A 13,046-nucleotide genomic window follows, 5' to 3' on the forward strand; every position below is an offset into this window, starting at 1 on the left:
TCGTTTGTTTTACATTAGTCTGCAGCTCAATGCTGCTCTCTAGTGGAGAGAGACGGCACTGAGAAACACTGATGCAGTTAAGAAAACTCAGTAAAAGTACATTTAAACCTTTAAGCTGCATAATAGTTCTTAACAGTTGAGCATATACAGAAAATGATCTCATCCAACTCCACAGGCCAGTGCATTCCTCCTGTATAAATTGCATGAACCAAACCACCATCAGCCACTGACACTCATTTCCATGAGTATGCTCTAACCTTCACCTGGTTCAATGCATCACCACCTTTAAAAATAAAGCGCAAGTAACAGAACCAGAGTTTTTCTTTGAAAGGCTGTATCAACCCTTCTGTATTTATATTTGTCTAATAGCGCCTTTTCGTATAAATTCGGAAACTTTCATATGTAAATTTAACACTCTTCTAGCCAGAGAAATCCTAGCAGGTTAAGCAAAGTGATTATGTTGCACTGACATTTGATAACTATTAACTGAAAGAGAAGCAACCCTGTTAATGGAGATGAATGAAGACATTTTGCTAGCTGAAACAAGACTGCAATGTTTTCAATAATACTGTGGAAAATTGACCATTTTTAACTATCGTACAAGCCCCAACGATGTAAATCCCATTCAGACAGCTCGACAGGTGCAAATCACACAAGAAGTCTCCCTCAGATGCCATCACAATGGTAGTTTTCAAAATACATTACCATCATGATTGTTTTATTATCAAAATGCATTACATCTCTTGCTTTTTAAATCTTCTGGAGGAGAACAATTGAAATAGTTACTACTATGATCTGTGTAAAAATAAAAGCAAACCAACAGAAGGATCTTTACAAAAACAACAGAAAAAACGCAGCGCCTGGATTTTGGAGGAACCCCAGAACAGACCCAATGATTTGCTTCCATCCATCTGACAAAAGGTGGTCACTCAGACCCTACAAACAAAGATCATGCGGTAAATTCAGTGTACGATATTTTCTCCATACAAGTCTATATCACATTTCTTTCTATACAAGTACACATAATCATACATAATGTCCTATTGTGTTTTTTAGGTCGTATCTCTTTCAGTTTAAGGTGCTGGTTAATTTTGGGTCACAACTTTTATTTTTTTCCATATGTGTCAAACATTCATGTAAAATGAGTACCCTCCTGTGTGTTAGTGAGGGGAGAGGGTGGTGAGCTGTAGTGGTGTGTGGTGGTGTCCAGTTGCACAACTGGTCCCCTCGGTCCTTGAAGTCGTCCACGCAAACGTGGCCATTTCCCCCCCACATCCGGTCCTAAATGAAAAACGTGAGGGAGCAGGCGGCCACCCTTGTCGCCTTGACATTAGTCTTAGGTCCTGCTGCGGCCGACGGGGGACCGTCGCTTTCTTCACAAGTCAGTATGTGTTGGTAATTAAAAAGGAAAAAATTCAAACAAAATACAGCATTCTGTGGAAAGGGAAGCAGCTCCAACAGGAGAGGATAGCAGCTTTTTCTTCACCTAGGTTTTAGAAACAATCCAAATGCTCCCTCGGAGATCCTCGCCCCCGATTCCCCTCAGCGTCACACGGAATGCAACGATTGGTCAGACAAGAGGAAAAAAACAAACTCTGCAGTATGAAAACCCAACAGCTTGGCTTAGAAATATAGCCCCACTAATAACCTTCTTTTTCCTGCATGAGTGTATAGATTTGGAGAACAAAAACGATGAATGCAGCCTTGTGGGGTGGAACATAACTGGATTATAAACTTATCGTAACAAATACAAACAAAACAAAACAAAACATGCAGCACCATGAATCAAAAGAGCTGTATTTCTCAAGTATAATATCAGAGCAGTCCTAAAGTGAAACCAAAACAGTCCAGTGAGGTGAGAGAACAGAAGATAACACCAAGACAGGCTGGGTCGCTGGGGGGAAATGGGCTGGTTTCATGTTTGAGAAAACGGAAGCTGGTAATTATATGGAATGATCCTAGTTTTCAGGGAGAGCTCAAACTCCCCGTCTCTCTAATGCATCTATATAACGGATGATTAACAGGTCGTCTTCCCCCCTTACCAAATTAAACAATTACTGCAGCGCAGACTCGGCCACTCGCCGAATCAAGTAACCTCGACCAAAACAAACAAGATATTTAAACTGTAACTCTTGCTTTTAGTTACATATGCATTTCAGCATTTCTCCAACCTGGATACCACAGTGACCACAGGTGTGGTAGAACTTTGTACAGACATTTGTGTGGAAGGTTTTCATTTCTGACATTATAGAGCCTCTCGAGGAACAACAATTTCAACTTACATATGATTTCTTTGTTTTTCTCTGAACGTGTCAGCCAAATCACTTTTCCCTCTGATTCGCTAATAATGTCCAAAGTCAATGATTCATCTTTGTGCAGGATGTGCTAATTATTTTTTTATTCTTCTGAAAAGAAAGAAAAGAAAAGACAGAAAATAATATGGGACAAATTCTCAAACAAGTCCTTGTTCTTCTTAGGTCTGTACATTTGCCCTCCCCAAACTCCTGATCCCTGTTGTACTGCAGCCTCAGGGGTTGAGGAGATGCACAGCTCACACACACACACACACACACACACACACACACACACACACACACACACACACACACACACACACACACACACACACACACACACACACACACACACACACACACGCGCGCACGCACACGCGCACACACACACACACACAAGGTCCTAAAAGCTTCCTGACTGTGTCCTTACTCCGGATCCCTGCAGGGAAGAATGCTGGAACTGACTGAGGTTCGTCCCTCGCTGGGGGTAGTGTGTCGGTCCAGAGGCCGACAGCAGTCTGGGGCTAGCCTGCAGCACTGCCTGACCTGGGCTGCCTGACTTCAGGCTGCGAGGTGCCTGATGCTGACTCCCTTTGGAGGCCTGCGCACCAGAGTCTGTTTTAGTCTGCCCATGGACCCGGGATCCTGGGGCAGGAGCCCCCACCAGGCTGCTGCTGTTCAAAAGGCTGGCTTTTAAGTGGCTGCTGCTGTAGCCTCCATCCGCGCTACTGCTACCACTCTGCTGGTGAAGCGAGCCTGTCGCTGGCCTGGAGTCTGTTGAGGAAGTGGGGGTGGGACTTGAGTATGAGGCTGGGGGGTGGTCCTGGGCGTGTCCTTGGTGGGAAGAGGAGAGGCGCTGGTAGACATTCTGGCCTGATGACGGGCTGTAGGAACACCGGAATGGAGAGCTGGAGGTCTGCTGGAGGAACATCGGGCTGTCAGTCTGTCTGTGGCTTTCTGTGGCCTGCACACAAATACATACATAGGCACACACTGTGTGACACTGATACATTTCTGTTCAGCTCATTTCCAGCTCTAGATGTTTAATTTGTTTTTCAGAGAAGAGGGGGGAGGGAAAAACAAAAACACAACCCCCCTTTTTATTTTAAGAGGGGAGCCACTCTTAAAATGAAGTAAGTTTTAGCAATTTTTTCCTCAAGTATGTCTCGTCTCAGGTACCATATTCATCTTTCAAGGCCGACACGCCTGAAGTGATGCTACACATGGTCAAATATCGAAACCTTGCTGACTATTACTTCTACAACGATCTCTTATCCTGTTCCACTGTTTTTCTTAAACTTTGCTGCTGTAACTTCACACTGCCCACTTTCTGCAGTGACACAACAAATTCCCTACGTGTGGGACTAATAAAGGCCATCTTATCTCTATTATCGTATCTTGTTGAAAAACATACTTCTATAGAGGGATGACTGCACCTCTAAAGAAAATGGAAGCGCTGAATTTAATAGGACAAATGAATTCAGCAGACTAATTGTTTTTGATCGTCTCCTTCATAACGGTTGGAGAACAGAATTTGAAAAAAATTCTGCCAATCACCCAAGAAGTCATAGTTGCTTGTAAATTAAGTTCAGTATTCAACAAACGCAAAACAGGGACAGCAAGTTCAAAGTGATGTGGACCAGCTACCTGGTGAGAGTAAACAGAGGGGCTGTATCTGTGTGGACTCTTCGTGGAAGAAGCCATGGACACTGCCTGCATCTCATATCGATCGACATCTGAAAACAAAACAGGACAACCAATTTCACCACTAAGAAAAGAGCAACGTTTTAAGGAAAATTAAAGAGCATACACAGATATTTCAACAGTTATCAAAATATAAATGAATCAAATTGCTTGTGACCATTTGTTGTATTAAACTATAGATTTGTCTTTGCTTTAGAATGGCACACAGCAGGATGTAAGGGACTGCCAAAGCCAAAAGTCATTTACCAAGTACTATAAAATAAAAAAAACATGCTAGCACCAGGTTTTAGCTGTTAGAGGTGCTATGGGATCATCTCCTACTGTACAAAGAAATAAAGACGCCAAAGATGACGATTACTATATTCTTTGGGTGTCCTTTAAAAAAAAAAAGAAAAAAAAAAGAAAACAGTCAAATGGTACCCAGCGAACAGCGAATACTAATTTTCCTTAAAATAGCCATCCCTAACATACTGCTTTATACTAGGCTGTCTATAAAGTCTAACAATATATTCTTGTTGTTGTGACGTGTCGAATGCATTCATACCAGATTCCTTCTCTATGGAGCCTTCACTCCTCTTGTAACTCCGGTCCACCTTGAAGCTTCTCAGCACTCGCTCTAGAACCCCCTGGCCTTCCCTCAGACGCTCAACAGTAGTGGGGACCATCCTTGGAAAACAGACAACTGTGAGATCTCCATTCATTTATTTATTTATCTGCTAGGCTCTGAATTATTGCAATTAACATAGCCGAACATGTACTGAAAGGCCAATTTAGTGAGTCATCTTTAAAAGGACTTCTCACCACTGGTTGTTGCTGTCCTGGCGTCTGGACTGCACTGACAAGCCCTGGTGCTCCGGAGGACTGACTTCCTCTACGTGTGGGACTGAGGTGGAGTGTGCTGAGGATGAGAAGGTGCTTTGTGGAGATGCTGGAAGCGGCATCTGCTGATGGTTATGAGGATGATGGGACTCCTTGTTGTAGTGGGAGCCAGGCTGTGTGGAAGTGCCACCCAGAGAGGAGCTGCTGCTGGCTGGCTCCGAGTCACGACCACTGCCCTGCTTCCTCTTGCGGTATTCCAGCAAAGACACCTATAGCAGCAGAGGGAAGAGGGAGTCTGTTCAAACCCTGCTGCTGAGGAACTGATGGACTCACTTATGCCAGGCTGCTCGCTCAATCACACCATTCACCAAAACTGCACTGAGTGACAGGCAGACCGCATGCACCACGCTAGAGGACTCACCTGAAAACTGTAATTACTATTAAAGAATTTTTAGAGAAACACCTTCACCAGCAGGGAGCAACGACATCTGTTGTTCTTCCATGACCAGACTTGTAGTCACGAGAGACTCAAACACAACATACTGTTGCGTTGTCAATGCAGTGTTAGTACATAAGCTTTGACAGAGGAGCAAGCAACTTTAAATGCACCACACCATGATGCAATCACGCTGAAACAATAACTACGAAAACATATCCACAGAAGGTTCGAGCACACACACACACGCACGACACATACACACACCTGCACCGTTTACAATGAGAATGAGAGTGCTCATCCCAGCTTAATGTCATCATGACACAAAAGAACAGAGGGTTATGAAAGAGGCAGGGGAGTGGCATGACCACACACGCACACATACACATCTATATATTATATATATATATATTTATATATACACACATAGTATATATAGATATATAACTGACATGGATGGCTCTTGCCTGAATCTTTCAACCAGTTTAACATCACATGTGAGGTAAGCTACAAGGCTGTACTGTCAGAGGGACCAGATGTCAGGATGAAGTTACCACAGAGCACCAAAAGCTATCAGTTTACCTTCCCCCCCACCACAATAAGGTCTACAAATGGTCACCTATTAAAAGAGCATGAAATGTTTAAATGCCAAGCGCAGTTAATTATAAGATTTTTTTTTTATGCTTCTGTTGATTTTGACAAGAACGCAGAGATATAACAACCTTAAACGAAACTTAGGTTGAAGAGTAAACAAGTCAATGTGGCTGACTGAAGCCAGATTTAGGCTGTGGTCAGTCTTTCTAGAGCAGGTTTTAGATTTGTCCTTGCTGCTGTGTCCACAGCTGATTTAAATGGCTAAATGACCTCCTTAACATGTCTGGGAGTTCTCCAGAGGCCTGGTATTGACATAATCATTCGATTCAGGTGCGTTGACCCGGGGTGATATCTAAAACAGGCAGGACACCGGCACGTGAGGCCTGGAGTTGCTTACTCCTGTTCTATAGCATATGACTTAACCTACATAAGTGGCTAACACCCTTTATCCGTATGGATTAATTACCTTGTGCTCGTTTTCTAGTGTTTTGTTTTGCTGCAGTGCCAGCTGGTAGAAACCAATAAAATGCTGGGACTTTCTCTCTGGTCATGATTGTTATTTTCTAACAGATGAATTCAAACACTGCAGCTGAAAAGTACTCGGAAATGCACAGGAGGAATTGATGGTATTAAACAGGCCGATCACAATAGCTGAGGGTTGTGTCACCACAACAGTTATATATCCAGGGAGGTGCACATCAAATTACAGCGTAGGATTTCAGAGGGGTTTGAGATTACAACACAACTAAGGCACAGATTTTTCGTTAAGGCAGTAAGGAAGTACATGTTACTGGCAGTCTGAGGAGCAATTGCTGCTTTACTGAACTAAGTTTTTCCAAGCAGCTTCAGAACAATTATCAATAAGATTAATGAATGTTAATCTATGCATGTGTCAGACCCTTGATCCATGCTACGCCCCTCTTCTGGTGCCACGTGATACTGTCCGTTTTCATTTTTGGGGGGGAGGGTTGCTGTGAACCACTTTGACAAATTTAGCCCCTCTTACAGTGGATGTGGATAAACCACAAGTCCCAGTTTGGAAAGAGCCATAGATGAGATGGAGCATGAGCACACCCGACACCATCATAACAATTTGTGGAATTTGTCTCTTGTGTTGAAGGCAATGGATGAACCTTACACACTTCAATGAGCTTGACTGAAATGGCAAAATAACTCTTTCTGGAAACTACAGAATCATAATTCAATGTAGGTTTTGGAGAAGGGGAGAGGGCAGAGCTGCTGGAGCATGGCGTGGGTGTTGTATGCAGATGCAAAGAAACAATATTTACATGCACACTTCTAAAGATGTAGTTGTAGGGAGAATATTCACCATATTTTGTACTGGCTTGTATTCACTTCTTACAGCTATTGCCTGGTAATCTGGCTTCCCTGTCAGCAGACTAATGGTATGCTGGTTGGCCCTCTGCCTTGGAAGAAAAGTGGAAGAGAGACTTGGCAAAGAGTGTCAAGGAGCAACGAGGAGGAGCAAGAGGAGGAAAGTAAAGGAAAAAGGAGGAAGGGTAAAATCTACAGACTGGAAATCATTTCAGATACACATAAGAGGTCAGCTTCTAAATGCCTGTGATGTTTGGTTTTGAATACCGGACACAGGGGACCAAACAGATTTAAGACAAAGTTAATGGGCAAACAGAGCACGGGGAAAAGCACATCATGAGTTCTGGCTTTTCAGTTTGTGTTTCACACAAGTTATTTGTGTCTGAGAAGAAACCCCTAAGATTTACCTGCAAAGTTACCTCAAACATCTTTTCCGTGTATCATTAAGATATGGGGAACTTGCCTTCTTTTTTTGTGGTGGATTGCTGGTGTGAGGCGGTGTGCCATTGTCAGGGTAGCCTCCTCCAAAATGGGGCTCTCCAAACGGTGACATGGACCCGGGGCCCACTTCTCCAAACAGGCCCTGGCCGCTTATCGAACCGTGGAAGGAATCTGCAGGTGAGAATCCCCCTTCTGACTGGGAGAGGCGTCGGTCGGTGGCTGTCGGGTTGCCCAGGTTTGCGTTGAGGGGAGAGCAGGTATATATGAGGTTGAACTCTGTCCTGAAGGCCTGCTCCCTGTTTTGGGGGTTTATGTCTGAAGAAGGGCATGACAGTGGGTTTAGGGAACTGGTCCCTACAGAAGATGGGCCCTGCGAATCTTGGCCTGCTCCAGATTGGGAAAAATCATCCGAGGTCATGGCAACAGGGCTCTCCATGTTGGAGGGGAGTGACAGGTCTGGGAACTGCGGCCGAGAGGCATCAAAGTCTGTCTGAAGACATGGCTGAAGGACAGGACAGGAAACGGGAAGAACAAATAAATAAACTTCATTGTTATGTCAACCGTAAAGCCATTTTCTTTATCAGTGCCATGATATGTGAGAAGAAATGTACCTCAGGGGATATGGACTCGGGACGATGGACAGGAGACGCCTCAGGGGATGATATGTTCTAGAGACAAAACAAAGTCTATTAGTGTCAAACCAAGCGTGTGTCTTTTTCTGAAGTCTTGCAATCTGTTCAAAACCAAGAGATTGAGATGTTTAGGGGTGGTGGCCATCAAACTCTTACACACAGCCCTTCTAGAGTTTGCTGCTGTGCAACAAGATTGAACTACTAAGTGAGGTAATGTGAGGTTGTTGCAACAGGTCCTGACACAGATGAGTCAGCTGAGCAGAGTGCAGCTCCCTCGGACTGACAGAAAAGGAAATTTGTACATCACTAAACTCTCCTTTGTGGCCTGTTGGATTTCACTGGACTTTGATAGTAAATAAGCTCAGGCATCAGAAAACTGTGTGGATATTTATGCCCTTACTTCAAACTGCAACGGTGTGTTGCAGCGGCTGGCAGGCAGTGAGGGCATAGGTGAATAGGCCAGACCGTTGGGCAGCAGGGAGCCACAGGGAGTCTGGAGCAGTGGGTGGAGGGAGTCCTCTGGAAGTGGAGGGGTGATGGGTGATAGCGGGCGAAGCAGGTGGTCCGAGGGTGCTGGTGTTATTTCTGTAATATACTTGGAGCGACGCTTTTTAAAAGGTGCAGTGAGTTCTGTGATTTAAAAAACATGACAAAAACAACAAGAACGTTAAGTAGCCTAGGACCACAGTTACAACAGTCAAACATATTTGCAGTTACAAACAAACTTTTCATTTAGTGCCGAGTTCTGAATCATGCTTCACTGATCTGCTAGCTTTGGTGCTTTCTTAGCCAGATGGAGGTGTGGAAGCAATTACCACTGGATAGGGGGTTCGGTGTGGATCTGCTACTGGTACTTTGCTGGGAGGAGGTGGACTCTGTGCCATCCTCCACACTGGCCGAGCAGCTCTCATCCTCCACCTGTTTGATCCATCTCTGCATAAAGACGACCACAAAGGGTTTATGAAAAAAAAAGAGAAAACAGACAAGAACACACACTTGTTTTGCCACCAAATGTGAAACATCCAATCTGTGTGTGGGATACACACCCATCCATCCCAAAAACACCTTTTTCCAAGTTTACCTTTTTGTAGCAGCCGTAAGTGCCATCCATTTGGAGCGGACGAGGCCGGCGTCTCTCAGGGTTGAACGGGGAACCGAAGCGGATGTAGTGTCTGGGTGTGGTGCAGATGAGTGATGACTGAGAGAGACCTGGAAGCATGTTCAGCGTGGTGGCTAGAACTGTGGGGTCAGTGGTTATCCGCAGTGTGCGCTCAACAGGCACCTCCTGGTGGATTCTCTCTCCTCCAGGAATTTTGTCATTTAGCCATTCTGTCACCAGGTACTGAGAAGAAAATGGAAAGTTACATTTGCATAGTTCATAGAAGGTAAAGGACTTTGTACAGTGGAACCCTGATGTATGAATACCCCATTTAACGAAAAATTCAAGTTACGAAGGCACTTAACAGCAATAGTTCTGCCCGTGTTACAGCAAAATGCCCGCGTAACGAAATCCGCTGGCTCTGATTGGCTGAGCCCAGAATGCCTACAATGCCCACAAGCCTTCCGAATCACGTGACAACCCCCTTGGCTTTCGTACTTGCGCTTCGCTGTTCCACTTGAACGACGTATTGTTGTTGCAGTTAGCAATTAGCCTATCGTTTACTCAAAAGGCTTCGACTTGTGAAAATTTTCGACTTACGAAAGACCCTCGGGAACGAATTAATTTCGTATGACGGGGTTCCACTGTATTACTTTTAGTATATGTAGAAAGTCTTACCTTCTTGGTCTTAGGGTACCGCAGATTGCCTCTGTTCATGCAGTTAAGGCCTTGGCCATCTCCATCTACAAGAGGACCACCCAGGCTGTTCTCCCCGTGGCTGTGTTCAGCACCGTATGCACCCTGACTTCCCTCCTCGTCCACAGCAGCACCCTGATCTGCTGATGTTGGTGTTGTTGCCCTTGCTGCTGCTGCAGCTGCTGCAGCTTGTTGGGCGAGGGCTTGGCGTTGCCGTCGGGCACGCTGGGATGAGCTTGACCGGTAGCGAGATATTCGACTCTTAGGACGAGGCTTGGATGGTTTTATGGGTTTAGGGGGAGCAACAGGGGCAGGCAGGATGGGGAGGGAGGGTTTTTCTTCAATAGATGGTGCTTCCTGCAACATAAATGCAATGATTAAACTGGTTCAATATAGAACACAAAAGAAATTAGAAATCTAAAATTTTTCTTCGTGACTGACCACAACATAGGTGGTGCGTCGCGTGCTGATCCCAACTCCAGCGTGCTGGGGGATGGAGGAGTTCCCTGTAGGGTTTCCTGCCCCATCCTCAGTTTCTAAACCCTCCTCCTTGACTTCAGCTCCTCCTATTCTTCTCCTCCTCCTTTCGAGGATGTTAAGAGACTATGTGGACAGGCAGACATGTAAGTCAGTGTTATGTGAATTACCGAGAGTGGACAACTTAAATCATGAAATGCAATGTGACTTACTTTTTTATTGGAGATGACCCCATTTTCATCAACTTCTCCTTCGTCCCCCTCTTCCACCTTAACTTCATCTGTCAGTCTCTCCTAATTGCACAGACAAGCATCACATGAGGTAATGACCTTACCTGACAAGCAACAAATTGAATCATGTAACGACTTCTAAAAAACCGCAAGCCTGCACTTTACAAAAATGTATTGAAGCAGTGTTTATTGATGTGGCGATTTTTAATCTAAAGCTAATGTAGAACTCTTATTGCTGCCTAACCTCAACGCTGAACACAATTATTTGGAAAATCAAATCTAACCACGCGCACACACACACACCTCTGTGTCACTGGTCCCCTGTAGATCGCTGGTGTCCTGTTGCTGCTGCTCCAGCATCTGGTTTCCATCAGCAGCTAGACTGCCCTCCAGCTCTTTCCTTCGTGCTTTTCTCCTTCGTGTCTCAGCACCAATCAAAGGGGAAGGAGGCGGCAGGGAAGGGGGACTCACCAAGTTATCCCTAGGGCTCAGGTTGTGCTTCTGCACTGGGCAGTTTTGGTTGCTTTTATGGCAGGCACAGTCCACTTTGTAATTACTGTTATTTTGTTAAAAAAAAACAAACAAAAAAACCCAATAAGAAAACAGAAACTGCTGATTAAAAGAAAGGAGAACGTCAGAGAGGACAGCAACTGACCAGCTATTGAACTCGTAGTCAAATCCAATGGTGACCTCAGAGTCTTTTGTGATTTGCCTGACAGCATAGATGCACAGATGGATCATGCCCTCAGCGATCATATGCCGGACCTGTGGTAGAAAGCAAGCTTATGGGTTGTTTTAGCTGCAAGAATTAAATGAAAACGTCAAACATTGCTAACTAGCAAGCATTTAGATTTATTTTTCAAAATGCTTAACAGCTGACCTCGGCATTGGGTGTACAAGACCTCCTGATGAAGCGGGCGTCATTTCCAAAAGTCCTGGCATCAACGCACATCTCTACATCATTAAATTTTGAGTAGAACAGCACGAACGGGTATGGTCTAGAAAGAAAAATAGAGTGAAAAGCTGTTCACAGGTGAAACAATGTATTTAGACAAAATTCAGATTACATATTTTGTAGTTTAGTAGCTCATTAACAATTACTTTTTGAAGAAGTGCCCATTGACTTCAAATTGTTGTTTGAGCATGACCTTTCCCCGGTATTCAATAATGAGTGTGTCCGGCTCCAGGTTCTTTGCTGCTCGGAGTATCTTCCTGTGTTTCTGCACCCGTGTTACTCGGCCAAGCTGGAGCTATAAAGTTATTTTTTAAAGAGACAGGCAAACATTAAAAATATTATACTTTTTCCTTATCTTCTTTCATAAGTAAATAGGGTATAAAGTAAAAACTATAAACCAAAATCTTGGACTCTTGGACACAGACTGCACTCAGTGTCTGAAATCCGGAAGAGCGAAGGAGCAGAAAAATTGCCTGAAACAGAGAGGGGTTGGCCTTAATCTCAGAGAGTGGCTCCTGTTCAATCCTTTTCCTTGCAAGAAACAGCCAATCAGAATAAAGTTTCCTGGAAGGGGGGAAGAACTAAAATGGGCTATTAGATAGCGGATGAAGTGAAAGACTGCACAGAGGGTCAGTATAACAAAGGATAATTTTTAACTGTCAATCAGAAAAGATAACAGAGGATAAAATTAATATCACTGGGTTCTTTGAAAACAGAATTGCGATTGGATCTTAGCAAGCAGCCAGCAGTAGGGATGGGAATCGAGAACTGGTTTTTGTAGAGAACCAGTTCCCAGTCGTCCAATTCCTTGGAATCGTTAGTTTGGTTATGGGTTCTTGCACGCTTGCTACGATCAGCTGATTTCAGTTTGTGTGTCACAGGAGGAAAATAGTGGTGCAGTCTACAGCGTGGATGTGGATATTACTTTCATGACATAAAAAGGATGAGAGCACATTGGTTAAGTGGAGACTGCTACACTAGAATGACCGTGGCAAATGCTTTAAAGTCTCTTTGTTGTGGTTTTCATCTTTGCTTTGTGTCCATACCTAACTACTAAGAGAAAGATCCTGTGTCCTCATTAGGATAGGGATTTGTGTTGGTGTGTGGGGCTGTAGCCTCAGGTTTATATTGTTAATTGTAATTATGAGACAGTGTCTTTGAGGTCATTTTACAGAGTAAGATGAAACTAACGTGAGTAGTATATCGAATGTCTTTCTCCTGGGTGTAATTAAGAAACGTACTGCATTACTTTTAAGAAAGTATTCTGTGAAATAACTTTTTAACTTTACTTTTTGAGTAACAGCCCCAACACTGATCACAACAAAGATGGGGAA

The 13,046-nt window shown here is 44.1% G+C and overlaps 1 protein-coding gene across 6 annotated transcripts in view; it reads right to left on the bottom strand.

Annotated features, from left to right (window-relative positions):
• Nucleotides 1-666: 666 nt before the first annotated feature.
• Nucleotides 667-13,046, bottom strand: part of setd5 (SET domain containing 5) — a 29,446-nt gene continuing 17,066 nt past the window's right edge. For 4 of the 6 annotated variants that reach the window (XM_026169102.2, XM_026169104.2, XM_026169101.2 and 1 more), the window contains 17 exons: nt 11,859-12,007; nt 11,638-11,755; nt 11,413-11,522; nt 11,061-11,313; nt 10,740-10,820; nt 10,492-10,653; nt 10,033-10,407; nt 9,337-9,597; nt 9,071-9,188; nt 8,656-8,885; nt 8,235-8,291; nt 7,646-8,125; nt 7,178-7,270; nt 4,800-5,086; nt 4,543-4,664; nt 3,942-4,030; nt 667-3,258 (listed from right to left, as the gene is read on the bottom strand). In XM_026169102.2, coding sequence (XP_026024887.1) covers nt 2,698-3,258; nt 3,942-4,030; nt 4,543-4,664; nt 4,800-5,086; nt 7,178-7,270; nt 7,646-8,125; nt 8,235-8,291; nt 8,656-8,885; nt 9,071-9,188; nt 9,337-9,597; nt 10,033-10,407; nt 10,492-10,653; nt 10,740-10,820; nt 11,061-11,313; nt 11,413-11,522; nt 11,638-11,755; nt 11,859-12,007 — 3,546 coding nt within the window. In that variant the 3' untranslated portion in view covers nt 667-2,697. The remainder of the gene's footprint in view (nt 3,259-3,941; nt 4,031-4,542; nt 4,665-4,799; nt 5,087-7,177; nt 7,271-7,645; nt 8,126-8,234; nt 8,292-8,655; nt 8,886-9,070; nt 9,189-9,336; nt 9,598-10,032; nt 10,408-10,491; nt 10,654-10,739; nt 10,821-11,060; nt 11,314-11,412; nt 11,523-11,637; nt 11,756-11,858; nt 12,008-13,046) is intronic. The other 2 variants (XM_026169106.2, XM_026169105.2) reach the window with 1 other exon arrangement.

The sequence above is a fragment of the Astatotilapia calliptera genome, chromosome 5, assembly GCF_964374335.1.
Source record: "Astatotilapia calliptera chromosome 5, fAstCal68.1, whole genome shotgun sequence".
NCBI lineage: Eukaryota > Metazoa > Chordata > Actinopteri > Cichliformes > Cichlidae > Astatotilapia > Astatotilapia calliptera.